An 18,128-nucleotide genomic window follows, 5' to 3' on the forward strand; every position below is an offset into this window, starting at 1 on the left:
CTATGAAGTATGACTGTTGTAACATATGTTGCACAAATTCTTGATTTAGGCAAACTTTGATTTACTTATTGTAAGAAGATTTAACCTAAAAGTATCTAAAGTTACACTTATATATATAAGTTATTATTTTGCTAACATAAGATTTAACTTAAAAAAATTCTCATTATGTATTAGATTAAAGATAAAACATATTAGCCTCTGTGCATTCCTTGATATAATACACATTAAAATGCAATCCAACTTATTACAAATTAAAAGTTATCCTTGTTTTCAAAAAAAAAAAAATTAAAAGTTATCCTTAAAGGAATAAATCTTACTGTAAAATTGTAGAAGTTACATTTAAATTGACCGTATTTAAATAAGATCAACTAAAGTCTATATTAAATACAAGACGTATTGGGAACTTTGATTTTTTTTTTTTTTTTTTACCGTTTTTAAATTGACCTTTACTTGGCATAATATTGTGGAAAGCAAGACGTTTTTGGGAGTTTGGGTGTTCTCCAATTGTGTGACATTATGCAAGTCATAGAGTGATACAAGTAGATTCAATCGATAAGCTGCAAGAAGTGAACTCAAAATTCACAGTACATAATTATAAACTACAGGGTATGATTCAACTTTTATTGATGACTCTAAGCACCATAATATCAACTTCTTAAAAGTTATCAGTACATAATTTATAAATCCTGTACTCTCATTTCTTATTTGTCCTCGTAACAACAAGCAAAATCGAAATAACAAGTGATCAAGAACACGATTTGGCACGAGAATAAGAAGAGAGGTTGCGTGAAAAATGAGTCCTTTAAAAATTGTTGTATGTTCAGATGTTCTAATATGCCAAGTTGCAGGAGTAGATAGACCATCTCCACCGTTGAACCGCAAAGAATACAATCTCCTTTTATGTGATGATTGGTCATCAGAAGAGAATTTGGCCAGGATACAGTCTGTGTTTGGTTGTGAGAAAATATACTGTATTTGTAGTTTCCATCTGAATTCTAAATGTTTAGGCAAGGAACAAAAGAAAGGATAATGAAGTTTGAAGCCTAATTTCCAATGAAAATAAACTTCAGTTCAAAGAAATTTCCTTTCAACCAAACATAGCTTTATTTATTCACCTGCATCGACGGAGGCATGTACATATGGTTACTGAATTATAACAGCAGACAGGCTAAATTTGGCAATTCACAATAAATTGCAATTTATGGCAAGTTCAGAATGACAAACTTACAGTTGATGAATTGGTCTGCTAGATTGTTATCACTGGCTCTTGTTGTTTGTGGAGTTGCTAGATGAGAGTCGAAAGTATGGGTGCAACAAAGACTTGCTACAAGGGCCTCATCCGAGAAACCCGGCTAGACCAAAGTGAATGAAGGATCATGTGAAACAAGTCATACTTCTGGGGAGTTTTGTGCCATTTGAAATGCCTTTGCACCATTGTCAAACTGTGGTGCATATCTAGATACCTGTCTTCTGAGATAGATAGTAAAATGCTCCTCAGGTTTTGGATGTCTTTTTCCTGCACGAAAACAGAAAATGTTTCCCAGTCTAGCACCTCGAAGAAAGGGGGCACATAATTGTCAGCAATTATCACCGGAATACACCCGTACAAAATGGACTCCACCACCCTAGGGGAGTGAACTTGGTATCCCCTGGCACAAATGCAATACTTGCTGCTTTTCATGTACTCTCTGTACATTGTTTCTCCTTCTATATCAAAGGGCAAAGGACCGAATATCTTCATGTCTGATACCTTATTCTCCCAATACTTGAGCAATAATGGTCGGAGATATCCATGCATTTTACCAGCAAAGAAGGCTAATATATCTCTGTCTGAAGGTGGTTTTCCTTCCATATCTCTTGAAGGGTCATCTTCATTGTGAATAAATGTAACCGGTACACTAACATCCTTGCCTATACTAAATCCTCTTGCTGCATTGGCATTGCACAAAGCTCTTATGCAGCTGCTCATATGCTTCCTCGTTATACGTAAAGCCTAAGGATCACATTTTTGTCAGTAAAAAAAATGAAGTTTACCAAAAAAATCCCTCACATACAACAATGTTCCAAATACAAGAAGATTTTCCTACATTTGTGTTACCTTGTTTGATAAACAAAAAGTCAAAAACTGAAGCACCCAGAATAGACCGAACAATAAAGCGAAATTAAGGTACAAAGGGATAGGATAAAACATACCCAATCATGACAAGCAACAAAAAAGTGATCTGCTCCCCCGTTAGCATTCCAATAGCTGTATTTATTCTTGATCAAATCCACATAATCTTTAAGATAATCCTCCAACTTCTTGGGATTATGAGACTTCTCAGCATTTAAGGTCCAGCGTAAAGTTGTGGAACCGAAGGGTAAATAATATAGATGAGCTTTCTTAGGGTCCTCTACAGTGAAGTGTGAACTTTTCTCTATCAGTTCCATAAACCACCCTTCTCCTGCATATATTCCAGTCAGCTCTGGTTGGTGAAATATGGGCTTCTGCCCTTCTTTGTATACATAAATTTTGAATATTTGTTCCATCAAGTCATAGCTCCTACATACACAGTCCTTTCGGTAAATAATGCAATAAGATATGGCACATTTGTGTATATAGGCAAATAGACTATGTATTATACAAATTGCTAATTACATAATTTCATACTTATGATTGAAACTTTTAAATAATTATTACACAGGGCTAGCTGCATAATTAAGCATATATAGAGCTAAAAAAATAGTTTAGTAATAATAGCATTAAATTTCTTGTAATAGAAGTAGACAAATTGGGAAAATCAACAACAGTCAGACTCAATTGTGGCCAAGTCTACAAGAAGGCCACTGTCCAATAGGCCTCAATAATCAAACAGAGAAAATGTGTCCTCTAATTTTTTAATTCTACCAAGATCAAATTCATCCTGAAGCATACGCGTCAACTTCGTATGCCCTCATCAGCATGCTCTCATAAGGAGGAAAAAAAAAAAAGATTCTAAGCACTTGGCAAAAAGACATGAACACATATATCAATGAAGATATCTTCAAACTGGCTTACCTTTTGAATATAGAGACATTCCGGAAAAGAGGAGTGTGCAAGTCTGCAACACTTCTTAAAATGGGGGCGTCCCTAATCTGTATACTAGCAGACTGAAGCTCGTTATCACGTATTGCTGACCATTCCTGCCTCTGTTATAGATCAACAAATAAGCATTTCATTAAGTTGCAAGACACAAGAAACTCTACTTAGTTGTAAGATAATAAAAAAAAATAAAAAGAGCCCATAATACCACAGAATTGATATACTTGGGACTGGTAAGCAGCATGGATTTCATCTGAGACAAGGTTATCAAGCTAACCCTCCTCATCCTTCTTAAATACTTCTCAATGTTGAACGATTCATTCAAACTACCCTGCAACTCCACTGGCCAGTTTGAACTGTTCACCTTTGAATTGCTTACGGATACAAAAGTATTTGATCTATCCATGGGAAGTGAACTAGCTCCAGTTAAATTATTTGTAAAAACAGATGCACTGCTATACTCCACATTTAAGTCAGCAGTATGCTTCTTGTTGTTGTTCTGAGTAGTTTTATTCTGCAGGATATATGATTGATTTGCCCCGTTCTCCATGCTAATATCATTTGTTGTGACTGAAACATTCTTACTGAAAACATCCCTTCCACTTCTTTTGTGATAAGGCTCACCCTCTTCTATCGGTTTACTGGTACTGATATCAACTCTGTTCCCTGAGTTGAAAGTACTATTCATCATCGAATTTCCAGAACGTATACTTTTGGGCCACAATTCTGATAAATTGTTTCTCCCAGAAGGAAATCCCCAAAACTGATACAAAACTGTCATGGCGGCTAAAAATACCACCACAAAAAGAGGAGCTACTGGTCTCCCAGGATAATGTAGTTTCATGAATTGGGCCATCATATTCGACCTTGAGATACTATGTATCAGGAAACCCCAACATAGTGAACATACCCAAATTAAATCCAAGCAATCTCCTGAATAAACAAGTGGATACAGACAAAAGGCGATTAGCTAAATGAATTGATGTTAATTTCTTTTACCAATCTAACCCAATATCTCGCTCTCTCCATACCACAAAATCAACGAAGAGAAATATAATCTAGCATACATAATAAATACTTGCATAACTAACCTCACTTCTATAAATGGAGTTTCAAAATAGACCCGGGAATAATGAAAAATCTTACACAGTACAGTGAAAGCAGGGGGTGAAGAGGAAGATCTTCAAGCTAAAGAGGGAGAAACATAAGCAACTTCAACTCATAAAATATTCCATATGAGATTGCAGAATAATATAATAATTTTCAGTATCAAACTTTCAAATCATGAGAGTGCATAAAAAGTGCTAGTTTGTTGACTTTCTGCAGTCCACATGAGAGACCACGTTTGAGACTGACAGTGTGAAGTACTATTTTATACTCCTTATTATGGTTAACACAAAGTTAATTAGAGAATCTCAAGGAATATTAATAGATTAATTGTCCCATTATCTTGATATATGAACACTGTAATTAACAGTAACTAATAAATTAATCTCCTCTTTCCTCTCCCCTTAGGCCTTTAACGGCAATGTAATAATATAACTTCTCCTCCATTTTCTACCCCAAAATCTTTCACCTTCTTTCTCGTCTCTTCTTATCTATGCAACTTTGGTTATGAGCTTATGGTAATGGCACGGCCATATATGGCAGCATCCTTCAACTATCATGGATAAGGTACGGAAATAGGGCTCCTTCAGCTGTCAACAGCCAGTTAGCAGGACTCAGATGATAAACTCACTTTACTGTCCTCGTCCACGATGACAAAAAAAAAAAAAAACAAGAAAAGACCATTTTTAATCATCTAAGCTTCAAACATCTAGATAATAAGGCATTCGTTCATAGCTGCTACAGTGAGAACAACAAAGAGAAGCAGCTAAGGATGAAGTTGAATAAAATTTATTCTACTAGTAATAAATAGATCAGCAATTCATCCAAGGTGAATTTAACTCATTCCCTTGTTCAGAAACCACACACAAAATAAAGCTACTCTGATTTGAAAAGATTTTGTATGATGAGGCATGATCTTATTCATGTGTGCAATGTTGTTTAACAAACAGATCAAGGATATGCCCCAAGTACTCTGTAATGTGAAAACAAGTCAACCAAGCAAGATCATGAACCATATATATCAAATATCATGGTCAGATCAACCAGGCCAGATCATGAGGATACCAGATTCATCGCATCAGTAAAAGGAAGAACTATTAGTCTTTGAAACGTACTACAAAAAGTCTAACCACAAAACGGAGTAATAAATAGAAAATAGTTGCTAACTTACTGTTTTTGAAGATGCAGACAAGTCATAGATTCAGCTTCAACTAGCAACAAGAGATTTTAAGCAGGCCTTATCTGAGAAACTCGGCTGTACCAGAATGAGTGAAGGGTCATGTGAAACAAGTCATACTTTTCTGGTGTTTTATGCCAAATGAAATGTCGTTGCACCTTTCTTATCCTTTGCTGCATATCAAGGTACCGTTCTTCAGGGATGGAAAGAAGGATGTTCCTCAGATTTGGGATGTCTTTCTCTTGAACGAACACGGCAAATGCCTCCCAATCTAGCACCTCAAAGAAAGGAGGCACATAATTATCAGAGATAATTACAGGAATACACTCATAGAATATGGATTCAACAACCCTAGGGGTGTGGACCCCATAACCTCGGGCACAAATGCAGTACTTGCTGCTCTTCATGTACTCCCTGTAGACTGCTTTGCCTTGGATATCCCGCTGCATTGGACCAAAGATTTTCATATCTGGTACCTTATCCTCCCAGTATTGCAACAATAATGGACGGAGATAGCCATGCAGTTGTCCGGCAAAGAAGGCTAATATATTCCTCTCTGAAGGTGGTTTTCCTCCTATGTCTCTTGTGGGGTCATTTCCACTGCGAACATAAGTTACAGGTACACTGACATCCTTGCCTACGTTAAAGCCTCTTGCAACATTGGCATTACATAATCCTCTAATGCAACCGCTCATATGATTTCTTGTTATACGTGGGCCCTGAAAAGGTCAGTGTTTTAATGTTTTATCAAGGGGATAGAATGCGAGTTTGGATATTCAAACCAAGGCAATATACTATACAGCATTACAGCTTGTCATATTTAAGTTTGGGATTCTTATACACATTCAATTTCCCTTCATTCTACTTATGGTACTTAAAGTAGCAGACTTTGTAATTTTGTACTCTTGATTGTTACCTTCAGCCTTACTGAATTTGAAAAATGACTTTCACACCCTAAACTATTCTTTAAGGATTCTTTGTACATCACTCAGATGAGGGTAAAAGGGCTGGTTAGAGGTGTAGGTCCAAGGGTAGAACTTGCTTATATTGAAGATTCTGACCTGTTCTTGGTCTACTTTGAAGTGTACAAATGCAATATACTATCTCAATTCTCAAACTTGGTATTCACTATTAAAGGATCAAAAATCAATGCTTTCACTTAAAAACTAGAAACAAAAGTGCTGCTGAGCTGCATATACAAGAGTTTTGATGTGGACCTATGGCACTGACCAAATAATGCAGAGATTTGGTTTGACTAAGAAAATAAATAAAAATTAACAAAAAGGAATATAGAACACTCAAGTAACAAACATCTAAAAGATATACAAAACATTGACATTTGTTTATATGGCTTGGAAATTGGAAGACATACCCAGTCATGACAAGCAACGAAAAAATGATCTGCTCCCCCAGTCCTGTTCCAAAAGCGGTATCGCGTTTTAATCAATTCCACATAATTTGTGAGATAATGCTCCAAGTTCTTGATACTATGAGACTTGTTCTCGTACAGGATTGTGCGTAGTGTTTCAGAACTGAAAGGCAAGTAATAAAGATGGGCCTTTTTAGGATCCCTTACATTGAAGTGTCTGCTTCCCTCTATTAGTTTCATAAACCATCCTTCTGCTGCATATAATCCCCGCAGTCTTGGGTGATGAAATATTGGCTTCTCCCCTTCTTTGTATACGTAAACTTTGAGTAGACGTTCCATTAGGTCATAGCTCCTGCAGAAACAGTTACACTTGCACTTCAAATTTGGCTCTGATAAACACAATAAACCCTTAAGATTATAAACAGAATAATGAAGGTTTCATGTCTGGTTGATATTTGTTATTCCAGTGGACATATTTAATTTATGCTAGTATGGTGGACAAGGTTTCTACCAATATCTGCTTCAATCTGTGCTTCAAAAAAGTCTTTGAATTAGTAAGAACATAGGCACATAAAAGTACCTACATCATCTGTTTGCAAGCAATCAAGCATCCTTGGCTTCTCAAACAATCACAAAATTTAGTAAGAAGATCATAGACAGACTTACCTTTTGAACACAGACACATTTCGGTAAAGAGGAGCATGCAAGTCAGATATATTCCTTAATACAGGAGCATTCCTGATCTGCAAGCTTGCAGAAAGAAGTTGGCGGTCACGTGTTGTAGATCCTCTTCCTCTTCGCCTCTAGATTCAGTCAAAAGAAACAAGAGATTAATGTGCAACATCCAGCATGTACTTTTTTTGGTGTTAGAGAGCCACAAGGTGGGTGATGAGAATCGTTTCCAAGGAAGCTCTAACCAACTTTGTTTTTTCTCACTCTCACATACCCACATTGGCCACATATACCAAGTAAATAAATTAGAATTATAAATAATAATAAAAAAAAAAAAGGAAAAAGAAAGGCACTACCATACCACTGAGGTAGTTAATTCAGTTCCATCAAGCAACATTGATTTCATCTCAGATAAAGTAATCGTAGCACCTCTCATCTTTCTTACATATCTTTCAATCACAGATGTGTCATTCTTACTGCCAGCCTCCAACCCCACTACCTGCTCGATTTTGTGCAATTGTGAGCTGCTCGTTGATGTTGAAGCAATTGATCTAGTACCCAAAGGTTCCATCGTATCCATAGAAATTTGACCAGAAATAGTCGAATTATTAGTCAAAACATCCATACTTCCAGCATCCTCAACACTATCCCCAGTAGAATTCTTATGCAATGCATAAAATTGCTTTCCTCCATCCTCCACACTACTAGTTTTCCTCATTAATAAGTCCTTACCAGAAGCATCATCATGTTCACTTCTACTAGCTCTATCACGGTCCAATATAAGTCCACTGTCAACGCGCTCCTCCCCCAATTCACTTGCATTCTTACCACCTACTCCCTCCACCATATCAAAATCACCATCCTTAACCAAAATCCAAGAAGATGGACTCCTTATCACTGCTAGAGGCAAAGCCTCTTCGCCAGGCGACAAAGTAGATATGTATCTACCAGAGAGCAATGCCCAAAATTGAGCTAGAACTATCATAACTACTAAAATTCCCGTCATCGAAACGAGCAATCTTCGCCCATAATTGCATAATTTCATGAACAAACCAGCCATTTGTTATTCTATAGTCTATACCCTAAATAATCTAGTGAAATACCACCTTGTGATCACCTGGTAAATGCAATATCAAACTGAAGAATCAAAATAGCCACACCAACACATAAACAATACTAATTATTGAAGAACAAAGCATAATTAAACCCCATTTATAGAAAATTCAAATCAAATTTTACCAAAACTTCCCAAATTACCAAAATTTAAGACCCATAAACTAAAAGAGAAATCTTTCAGCTAAATTTTACACACCCATTAACAATTTAACATAAAAGTTGGATAAAAGTAAGCAAATTATACTTCTTACAATAAAAAAAATTGAATTTTGAGTAGCAAATTATAGTGAAGTGAGAGAGAGAGTGTACCTGTTGTACTTGTTGAGTATCATCAGCCAACATAAGCAATGACAAATGAAAAATGTCGGTACATATACCAAGGTGTACAAGAAGCATCAATACGACGTCGTTTTATGGATAAAATGCATCATACGACGTCGTTTGTACTGAAATCATCTTTCCGAATTTTACCCCAAAATTTCTATTCCTGTACAAAATTTCACTCTCCTCTGAAGTAAACACAAAAACACTCTCTTGTTCTTTCTCTCTCCTCAATACCACGACGTTTCCTTCATTCGCCGGAAAATTGAACAAAAATGGCGCCTCTAAAAGTTGGAATTCGGCGGGTAATCTGTAAAATTGTTATTTAATGTGATTATTTTGGTTTTTTTTAAAAAAATTTGGGGTTCTAAATTTGGCATAATAAATTTATTTGATTTGTGAAATTTGATTATTTGGAATTGTTGTGTATAAATTTGGGGTGTTCCCACGTTTGAATGTTGCATGATTGAATATGAATATGAGTATGGATTGTGAGGAATTTAGTGGTGATGTAGATGTGGGAGTGTCTTTAGAAGCTCTAGAGGTTGATAATGGAGTTAGTATTGTTGATGAATTGGAAGGAGTGTCTTCGACAAACGAGTCGAAGGCGGCGGAGTCGAGTTTATTGCCCGTGACCCCGCCGAGGGTGGGGATGGTGTTTGAGAGATGGGAGGTTGTGGATGAATATTATAAAAGATATGGGATGGACCAAGGGTTTGGTGTTAGTAGGGTGTCAGGGGCATATAGAACTGGGAAGGAGAGTGGGAAGGTTAGGAGGTCGGGAACTTGGCGGTGTGAGTGTTATGGTGTACCGGATACTAAGATGAGGAGGGAGGCAAAGAGGAGGGCTAAAGGAATGGAGATTGGTGGGAGCATGGAAGCTCAAGATCAAGGTATAAGAAAACGTAAGTCGAAGAAGTGTGAGTGTCCTGTGATGGTTTATGCTAGTTTGAATGCGGAAGGTGGGTGGGAATTGAAGAAAGTTGTGTTGGAGCATAATCACAAGCTGACCCTAACCAAGTCAAAGGTAGCGAAAGAGGGTATGATGAAGGGGGTTGGGGAAACTCGAAATAGGAAGCTATCTAATGATTTTAATGATGGGTCATGTGTCCTACAAATTCACGGGAGTTCGACGGTGAAGAGGGAAGTTGTTGAGGATGTGCCAATGATGGAGAATCACCCCCGTGTAGTAGAGCATGTGAGAAGGCTGAGAATGGAGGGTGGTGATGCAAATTCTATGATGGATTTATTTGAGAGAATGCAAGGAAACAGCCAAAATCTATTCCATGCCCATAGATTTGATGAATTTGGGGTGTTGCAGGATGTGTTATGGGTAGATGCAAGGAGTAAAGCAGCATATGAAGAGTTTGGGGATGTTGTTTGCTTTGATACAACATACTTGAAGAATGAGTATGAGTTGCCACTTGTTAATTTTGTAGGTGTTAACCATCATGGACAATTAACCTTGTTGGGATGTGCTTTAATTTCCCATGATGATGCTGACACATATGCTTGGATATTCCAGCAATGGTTGGTATGCATGGGAGGAAAGGCCCCTAATGCTATTTTGACGGATGAGGATGAAGCAATGAGGAAGGTGATTACGGAAGCCATCCCGGATACTTGTCATAAGTGGTGTATTAGGCAAATATTGCAAAAGTTGCCGAAAAAGATGTGCATGTATGCAAGGTAACAACTTTTAAGAATTAATTAATATACATGTTATAGATGAGAATTTGCATTGTGTTTTGGTGTGTATGCAGTTATTATGGTAGTTATTCTAACTTCTGTTAGCCCCAACCTGATATGAAATTATGAATGTGTTTCATGTTAGTTTTTATATGATGTGACTGAAAAGTGAAAATAATGTATGTAGAAGAAAGTTGAACAAAAGTGTGATCTAGTAAGAGCAAATATGAAGTTCGGATGTGTTGAAAAGGGACCTAGTATTTGATGTAACTGAAACTATAAGCACCTAACCAGAAAGCTGTGTTGAAAGAAAAGTTTGGTTAACATCAAATGCTCAGATAACAAAAGGAAACAAATAAAATCGATAAAAAATTGTATGCTTGACAACATTGCTCCCATCGATTTTCTATTTGATTATGTTGTTTGTGACTTTGGCATGTAATGATCCAAAAAAAAGGGAAAATCTAGAACTCCGCTACAAATAATGATAGAGCTTAACACAGATATGTACATTTTGAAATTATAACGCTGACTATCAAGCTTAGTAACCTGTCATTCTTGATCAATTCTGAGTGAGATCCTTTACCATGACTAATGACCACAGTAACCCAGCCAAATCCCCTGTATGTCTTGCGGGGAAGACGAATTATACCCCAATTGAGGTCACACAACCATTACCCTTGCTTAAAACCCTAAATCTTCCTGATGCTTTCTTTGGAATTGACAACAAACAGAGCTTAATTAACCTGATCTGTGAGCCAAAACACTCATCTCTATCATACTTGTTTGAAATTTTGATGAAAATATTATTTGTAAAATTGCATTAGTTATTTTAGAACCTTCTATTCAACTAAACCAAGTTTTTCCCAAAAAGGCATAAAGATGTGGCTTAATGGGGGAAAGCCTCAACAGCAAGAAATAAGAATACAGAATCAGCTTGTTCACTATATGAAAAGTAATTTCATCATGAGAAATGAAAGATGGTAATGAAAGACCTAACAATTTTGACTAGGGCAAAGACAGAGATCGAATTCACAGCAAATTCAGTTATGTGTAAATGATAATCATTGAAGTCCAATAGTGGTATAAATGACAGGAAACCAAAACTTTCACATTTAATCTCCCTTGATTAAGTGTTGAACTACATATCTGAAATGGTTGGTTGTGTCTTTGACATTTATAGATATAATTGTTGTAGGTACCAAGAATTAGAGGATGAACTCAAGGAAGTAATTTATGAAAGTTTTACGATTGACGAGTTTCAGAGTAGGTGGGTTCGTGTTGTCGACAAGTATGAGTTGGGAGATAATGAGTGGTTGCAGAGACTTTATGAGGAGAGAGCGATGTGGGCCCCAGCATTCATGAAGGATATATTTTTGGCAGGTATGCAGAGGGTTGGAAGTATGAACAATTTTTTTGACAATTTTGTGACAAGGCACACAAAGTTGTTTGAATTTGCCGAGAAGTACTGTGCAGCAATGGAGGATAAGGTATCCATTGAGAAGGATGAAGATATAAAGTCTATGAAGTATGTAAGGAAGTTGGTAACTGGATTCAAGGCGGAGGAGGTCTTCCAAAAGGTTTATACCAATAATAAGTTTAGAGAGGTTCAAAGGGAGTGTGAGAGAGTTATTTACTGCTATGGAAAGGGGGAGGTTGCTGGAGACACAGTGGTGCATCTCATGGAGGATCGTGTTTGGATTGTTTTCAAGGGTTCAAGTGAGGAGGTCATAACTGACAGGAGGAGGTTGTACCGAGTAAGTTACAGTGTTAAGTCAAGAGAAGTGGAGTGTGATTGCAAGTTGTTCGAGACACATGGGATATTGTGCAGGCATTGTATTAGGGTGCTAGATCATCACTTGTTTGGGGAAGTTCCTGATAAGTACATACAGAAGCGGTGGCGTAAGGATGTATCCCGGAAGCATGCACGAGTGAAGGTGGCATACCATGATCCATCAAATTTGATCGAGGTGAAAAGGTATGACAGTATGATGGCTGTGTTTGAACCACTTTGTGATATTGCATGTAATGCAGAGGAGACAATGGCAGTTGTGATTAACGGGTTGAAAGATATTCAAATCTCACTAAATGAATGGCTGGGCAAGAGGAGTGTTAGTAGTATGGGTGACACTGATTTAAAAGATGTGCATACTGTTATCGATGGCATTGTGGAGAGTAATGGTCAGTCACAGATGACACTGTCATACCCAACACAAGGCACCAAGGCTTCTGTTGTGGTAGGTAGATATGGTTAGGCACATAACATGTTAGATAACATTGATGCTGACTAGAAATGGCAGAGAGCTTGTAAGTTAATATTGTAGCCTTGGATACCGTGTGCCAAGAAGTGGTTATCATGCTAAGATTTCTTGAGAATCTAAGATGCTCCTATATTTAAAAAAAAAAAAAAATCCAACTTTTCTAGTTGTTTTGGCAAATTGCTGGTGTATAGCTCTAAGGTGCCAAATGTAAACTGAAAATCTTAATTGACTTGTAAGTTTTGTAACCAAAAAACTAAACCTGCCTTTCCTCTTATGCTATGAAAAGTTGTTACACCTATATATGGTGGATGTGGAAATTTAGAGGGGGGGAAAAACAAATTGGAAGGGAGGCATTTGAAGCATGTAAATTTGTCAGAATAAATTGACACCCAATGACAATTTTAAAATTGGTGTTAACTCAGAGTTTGCTTATATCTTATTTTCTGCTCTCTGTATTCTTGTTGTGCTCTTCCTCTTAGTGTTAACTATGTTACGTGTATTAACGGAGCCCTTCCCTTATTTTCTTCTGTAAGTTCAGGATCTTGTCCTATGTGTGCTCATCTTATTTGAAAATGAAAACATATTTGGAGAGTAAAAGATCTGCATCTCATGTTATATGTAACTAACATACTAACATAATGTGATTCTAGTCCTATCTGTAATCACTTATTATATATATATATATATATATATATATATATATATATATATATATATATATATATATATATATATATATATATATATATATATATATATATATATATATATTGAATTGGTATGTGTAAATTTTATCTAAGCTTTACTTGAAGCAAATTAATTTTATGTGTTTATATTGTTTGTGAGCTGAAGTGGTTAATTGAAGGACACACACACACACACAATCAAACAAACAAACAAAACAAAACAAAGAAAATCGCTTTGTGCTAGAGCAGAGATTAAATCATGGGAAGATATTCAGCTACCAGTTGGTTCATTGGTGTATGATGAAAAAGGTATTATCCTCATTAGACTGATGCATTCATGATATATATATAAACTATATAAATGAATTTTTTTTATTTTTTTTTTTATATTTAATTTTATTATCTCTTTCAGATATATTTGTCCCAGAACTGATAATGGAACTGATTAAATTTTGGTGTATGATGCTTGCAATAACAGTGGAGTACATCAAGAAAAACAATCCACAATAAGTAGGACATTTTTGTCAAGTCCTACACTTTGTTTCTTGGATCTACAGAAGTGTAAGTCCTGCTAAAGCATCTGATTTTGAAAGCTTTTTCATGCTCTGATATTTCGGTCACTGTCAACTATCTATATCCGTTTGAGGATTCAGATACAGGAGGGAATCAGACATCTATTTTGAGAGGGAAATCAAAAACCTGCTTTTTTTTATATATATAATTTCTATGAATTCTCAGTTAGATATGGATAAAAGATGATTGGGGAATTGGGGTAACATAGCTGTAACAGCTGTTGCTATTTGGTAAATGTCAAAACATACTATTTGCTAATTGCATCAACTTGGTTATTGAATATGACATGGACATCAAATAATAGCTGTGATCCTGGTTTGGAAAATACACACACAACTTATGAACATTTAGCTTAATAATATGCTCTATTTATGGGTGTAATTTGCCACCTGTATGAGCTTTCACTTCCTCTTCTGATACATAGTGTTTCCAGAACCAGTGATTCCTCCACAAGAAGATGACTTCCTCTATCGGAACCTGTTTTGTCTCAGGAAGGAAGAAGAACACGAAGCTTGTCATAATCAAGATCAGCCCAGCAAACAGAAGGAAGATTCCGAACTTGAGGTGACAAAGAGCCACAAGGAAACATTGAGCAATCAAGGCAGTGAAGATCATGTTGACACAGACAACAATACTCTGACCAGCTGACCTTGTTTCTAACGGGAAGAGCTCACTCGGTACTAGCCAACCTAATGGACCCCATGACCTTCCATATGCCAACACAAACAAGCAAATCAAGATAACAAGGAAGTACCCAATTCCATGTGGTAATGTCTTCCCATCCCCAAAGTAGAGGCCAAGAATGATGCCAACAGTCACCTGAAATGAAAAAAAAAAAAAAGTAAGTTTAGTGCACAGTTACTTTTCAGCAGTTCATTTTGATTATTTAATCTTCAATTTTGTTCTCTTCTGAGTACCAGAGATTTGTGTTTGTTTCGGGTTGATTTTATCTAAGAATGGTTTTGCGCTGTACAAACAATTTGGGGAACATTGGAATGTTTTTTGAAAAAATAATTATCCCCATTTGTTTCTTTAGGTAGCCAAAAATCTATTAGTATTTTGTTCTTACCATTTCAATCAGCATCTCTACACCAGCTTCAATGTAGAAGGCTCTTCTTCCAAACTTATCTACCAAAGCCATGGAAATCAATGCAGCAATTACTAGTGCTCCATTGGTAATCGTTGATGAATACAGAGAAACATTATTGTTGAATCCCAAACTCTGAAAGAAAACTGGAGCATAGAAGAGAATGGAGTTCATGCCAGTGAGTTGTTGGAATGCCGGAAGTGCTATAGCTCCAATAATCAACTGGGGGCGGTTTTTCCTCTGAAGAAGGTTCCTGAAAGGATGCTTGATAGCCCTTGCTGCGTCACTGGCATCGACAAGGTCAGCAAACTCGGCATCAACATTTGTGGTACCTCTAACTTTTTCCAACACTCTTCTTCCCTCATCTAGCCTGCCTTGTTCTACTAGACTGTTTGGGGTTTCCGGAAGGAAGAGGCCCCCGACAAACATTAAAGTTGCTGGAAGGGTGGCCAAACCCACAGAAATTCTCCATCCGTGAGGATGAATTTTTGAAGTCCCATAATTGATGAAGTTGGCTACTAGAATTCCCAAGCATGTTGTTAGTTGAAATAGTTGATTAACTGCTCCTCGGATCTTTGCAGGTGCCATTTCAGAAAGATATAGAGGAACTGCCTGTAAGATAAACAAAAATTGATAATCAGTTATCAGTACAGAGTATTGCAGTGAGTGTTTTCCAAAAGCCAGTGCATTATATGAAAAAAACTGAAGACAAATGTATGTAAGTTGGGGCTTACTTGGTTTCCAAATCCAATGCCGAAACCAAGGAAAACTCTCCCTATGATTAGCATGGCAACATTTTGGGCAGCAGCATTTATAACACCTCCAATAAAGAAACTGGCACCGCCAACCAGAATACTAGCTCTCCTTCCCTTGGTTCGAGTCAAATAAGAAGCCCCGAATGTAGACACCAGAGCCGCATAGTACAGGGAAGATGTGAAGAGAGTCAGAAGCTGGTTGTCGTATTTGCAGTAGTCAGTCTCAAGCAAGTGTGCATGCTTCCTTCTGTAAACCTTTGGGAAGAATTCTTTCAAAAAATCGTCCATTGAAGTGACTCCTCCTATCAAAATATACTTCGGTAAGTTTACAATAACTTTGTAGTGGTTGATTTTTATTGATAGCTTTTGGACACAAACTTATAAGAAAAAAATGAAGAGGAAAAAATAACATTCATAAATTATATCTGAAGAGAAATTTTACTGGTAAGCTTGTTGTCAGTATTCAGTAGAGGTGGTCAATGTAATTAGCCTCTCTGGAATCAGCCAAACATTAAAAGTCCTAACCAACATATAGGAACAAACCGGATCAGGTTCGTCGAAGAGCTGGCTGTGCTTGTTAGTAATTATTGCATGGTCCGGAACCAATGCTCACTTTCCTCCTAATAGTTTGGTTAAATGGTTACCAATTTATGTTAGAATGGTAATCATCAATTCTTTGGAGAGTTAGGAGCAATGGTTCGGGACCATCCAATAATTTCTCCCTGCTTGCACCAGCTCGCTTACAGTTTGACTTTTTAGAATGTCAATGTGAAACTCCAACATTATGAATTTACGATGAATGTTGGCTTTATTCCAATTTTTAATTTTATATGATCCCACCCTATTATTGTCGTTGCTTCACAAAAAGTTTATTTTTTTTTTTTGAAAAATCAGAAAAAGTTCTTAATCACTAATTAGTTCTTATTTTACATTCCAATTTTTAAACCATCCTTTTCCTTCACTAATTAGTTCAAAGGTCAAAGGTCAGGTCTGATTTGGCTCGATCCAGTTCCTGTTCAAACATAATGTGAACTGATCCGATTATCAGCTAGCAGCATATGGCCAGGCCTGATCGAGCCTCTTCAGTGACCTCCAGCCGACTAGCCGTCTCAGACTCAGCCCATCACCATCTCTAACTCCCAAGTAGTATTTTTACATTGGATCATTGAATGTGGTGTGTGTAAATATCATATAGTCAAATTTGTGTAAATGCAAGAATTCAAGTGATATAAAAACCAATTACTCATATTGTTTTCTTTTCAATTCTCATATTAAAATCAATTTTCTTTTTCTACTTTATTTTCAGATAGCAAATAAGTAATGATAAATCTATCTCCGATAACAGACTAATAACCCAATCTCGGGTATGAATTTTCACTGACTAAAAAAGGGCATTTTTGTCCACTTTTTTCTAATATTTTTCCCATCTTTGAAACTGCACAAGCGTTACCCTTTTCACTCTGTATTGCAGAAACAAAGAAGAAAAACAGAACAGAATATGTGAACAACAGAAGAAAGAAAAACATACCAGAGACACCAAGATCATAACCAAAGAGCGATCCACCACTCGCCGCTACGACGCAAGCAAAGATAAAATACGGTGTGATCTTGTACTCGTACAAAGCTGCTCGCCCGGCTGCTGCTCCATCGACAAATGCACCCCCTGCCATTGTTTCTGATCACGGCGACAAATCTGTATGTATGTATCGCGCTCTTTCTCCTTATAATCACGACGTTGATATGTGAAACTACTGCCTTAAACAGGTGTTATCTGTTATTAAAAACAACACAACTTCCTTCAAACTTTTCCAGGATCATTCCAAATTGTAGGGAAAAGGGGTACCCTGATAATGATTCTAAAACAACTTAGCAAAGAATTAATGAAAACTATATAGTATTATTATACTATATAGTTTTTATTTAATAACTTTGGTTTTGTTTTATGGGATAAGTTGAAGAAAGTTATGTTTTGGGGTCTTTCAATCTCACCTACAAAAACTAGTATTTTTTCTTCTTGTTTCAATGTTATGTCATGTTGTATTTATAAAGGAACATGCATAATAGGATAAGAGAGAGAAAATTAAAAAGAGGATGAAGACTTTCTACAGTTGTACTTTACTGGCTAAGATTTTGCTAACAATTTGATCCTATAATGACGTATTTGTTAATGGTCTATTTTTTTCCGTAGTATATTACGCGTAATCATATATAAGGAGCTAAAACTGAAAACATTAATTACATAACATAAAATCAC

The 18,128-nt window shown here is 36.5% G+C and overlaps 3 protein-coding genes and 1 long non-coding RNA gene across 6 annotated transcripts; 2 read left to right on the top strand and 2 right to left on the bottom strand.

Moving 5' to 3' along the window:
* Window positions 1–616: 616 nt before the first annotated feature.
* Window positions 617–8,851, bottom strand: LOC145634246 (putative glycosyltransferase At3g07620). 3 transcript variants are annotated; one of them, XM_081685668.1, is made up of 6 exons: window positions 5,340–5,471; window positions 3,270–3,994; window positions 3,038–3,168; window positions 2,194–2,542; window positions 1,229–1,993; window positions 617–1,115 (listed from the first exon to the last, which is right to left on the bottom strand). In XM_081685668.1, the coding sequence occupies exons 2-5, from the start codon at window positions 3,918–3,920 to the stop codon at window positions 1,325–1,327; spliced, it is 1,800 nt and encodes a 599-aa protein (XP_081541794.1). In that variant the 5' UTR covers window positions 3,921–3,994; window positions 5,340–5,471; the 3' UTR covers window positions 617–1,115; window positions 1,229–1,324. The 3 variants fall into 3 exon arrangements, with proteins under 3 accessions (XP_081541794.1, XP_081541795.1, XP_081541793.1); XM_081685667.1 differs by lacking the exons at window positions 617–1,115; window positions 1,229–1,993; window positions 2,194–2,542; window positions 3,038–3,168 and adding exons at window positions 6,718–7,066; window positions 7,381–7,517; window positions 7,748–8,503; window positions 8,812–8,851 and having other exon boundaries at window positions 3,861–3,994; window positions 5,340–6,064; XM_081685669.1 differs by lacking the exon at window positions 617–1,115 and having other exon boundaries at window positions 1,131–1,993.
* Window positions 8,852–9,006: 155 nt separating this feature from the next.
* LOC145635544 (protein FAR1-RELATED SEQUENCE 6-like) lies at window positions 9,007–13,450 on the top strand. Its single transcript, XM_081686850.1, has 2 exons — window positions 9,007–10,512; window positions 11,711–13,450. The coding sequence occupies exons 1-2, from the start codon at window positions 9,296–9,298 to the stop codon at window positions 12,765–12,767; spliced, it is 2,274 nt and encodes a 757-aa protein (XP_081542976.1). The 5' UTR covers window positions 9,007–9,295; the 3' UTR covers window positions 12,768–13,450.
* A 695-nt stretch (window positions 13,451–14,145) lies between these two features.
* LOC145635545 (sugar transport protein 14-like) lies at window positions 14,146–17,870 on the bottom strand. The gene is made up of 4 exons (XM_081686851.1): window positions 17,403–17,870; window positions 15,854–16,176; window positions 15,102–15,731; window positions 14,146–14,851 (listed from the first exon to the last, which is right to left on the bottom strand). Exons 1-4 carry the CDS (start codon window positions 17,542–17,544, stop codon window positions 14,402–14,404), a joined length of 1,545 nt encoding a protein of 514 aa, XP_081542977.1. The 5' UTR covers window positions 17,545–17,870; the 3' UTR covers window positions 14,146–14,401.
* Window positions 16,064–17,475, top strand: LOC145635546 (uncharacterized). The gene is made up of 3 exons (XR_014113855.1): window positions 16,064–16,194; window positions 17,181–17,238; window positions 17,346–17,475. It is a non-coding gene; the product is annotated as an uncharacterized LOC145635546 (long non-coding RNA).
* Window positions 17,871–18,128: the final 258 nt, after the last annotated feature.

Source organism: Chenopodium album, chromosome 6 (assembly GCF_948465745.1).
Source record: "Chenopodium album chromosome 6, dcCheAlbu1.1, whole genome shotgun sequence".
Lineage (NCBI taxonomy): Eukaryota > Viridiplantae > Streptophyta > Magnoliopsida > Caryophyllales > Amaranthaceae > Chenopodium > Chenopodium album.

What these genes read in the sequence shown, in the direction of transcription:
- LOC145634246 (XM_081685667.1), bottom strand. Translation starts at nt 8,446, where the DNA reads ATGGCTGGTTTGTTCATGAAATTATGCAATTATGGGCGAAGATTGCTC. An exon ending in CTGAATTAACTACCTCAGTG is followed by an intron (nt 7,518 to 7,747) that starts GTATGGTAGTGC and finishes GACTGAATCTAG; the next exon opens with AGGCGAAGAGGAAGAGGATC. An exon ending in TCGTTGCTTGTCATGACTGG is followed by an intron (nt 6,065 to 6,717) that starts GTATGTCTTCCA and finishes TGACCTTTTCAG; the next exon opens with GGCCCACGTATAACAAGAAA.
- LOC145635544 (XM_081686850.1), top strand. Translation starts at nt 9,296, where the DNA reads ATGAATATGAGTATGGATTGTGAGGAATTTAGTGGTGATGTAGATGTG. An exon ending in AAGATGTGCATGTATGCAAG is followed by an intron (nt 10,513 to 11,710) that starts GTAACAACTTTT and finishes TAATTGTTGTAG; the next exon opens with GTACCAAGAATTAGAGGATG.
- LOC145635545 (XM_081686851.1), bottom strand. Translation starts at nt 17,544, where the DNA reads ATGGCAGGGGGTGCATTTGTCGATGGAGCAGCAGCCGGGCGAGCAGCT. An exon ending in TTATGATCTTGGTGTCTCTG is followed by an intron (nt 16,177 to 17,402) that starts GTATGTTTTTCT and finishes ATATTTTGATAG; the next exon opens with GAGGAGTCACTTCAATGGAC. An exon ending in GCATTGGATTTGGAAACCAA is followed by an intron (nt 15,732 to 15,853) that starts GTAAGCCCCAAC and finishes TTTATCTTACAG; the next exon opens with GCAGTTCCTCTATATCTTTC.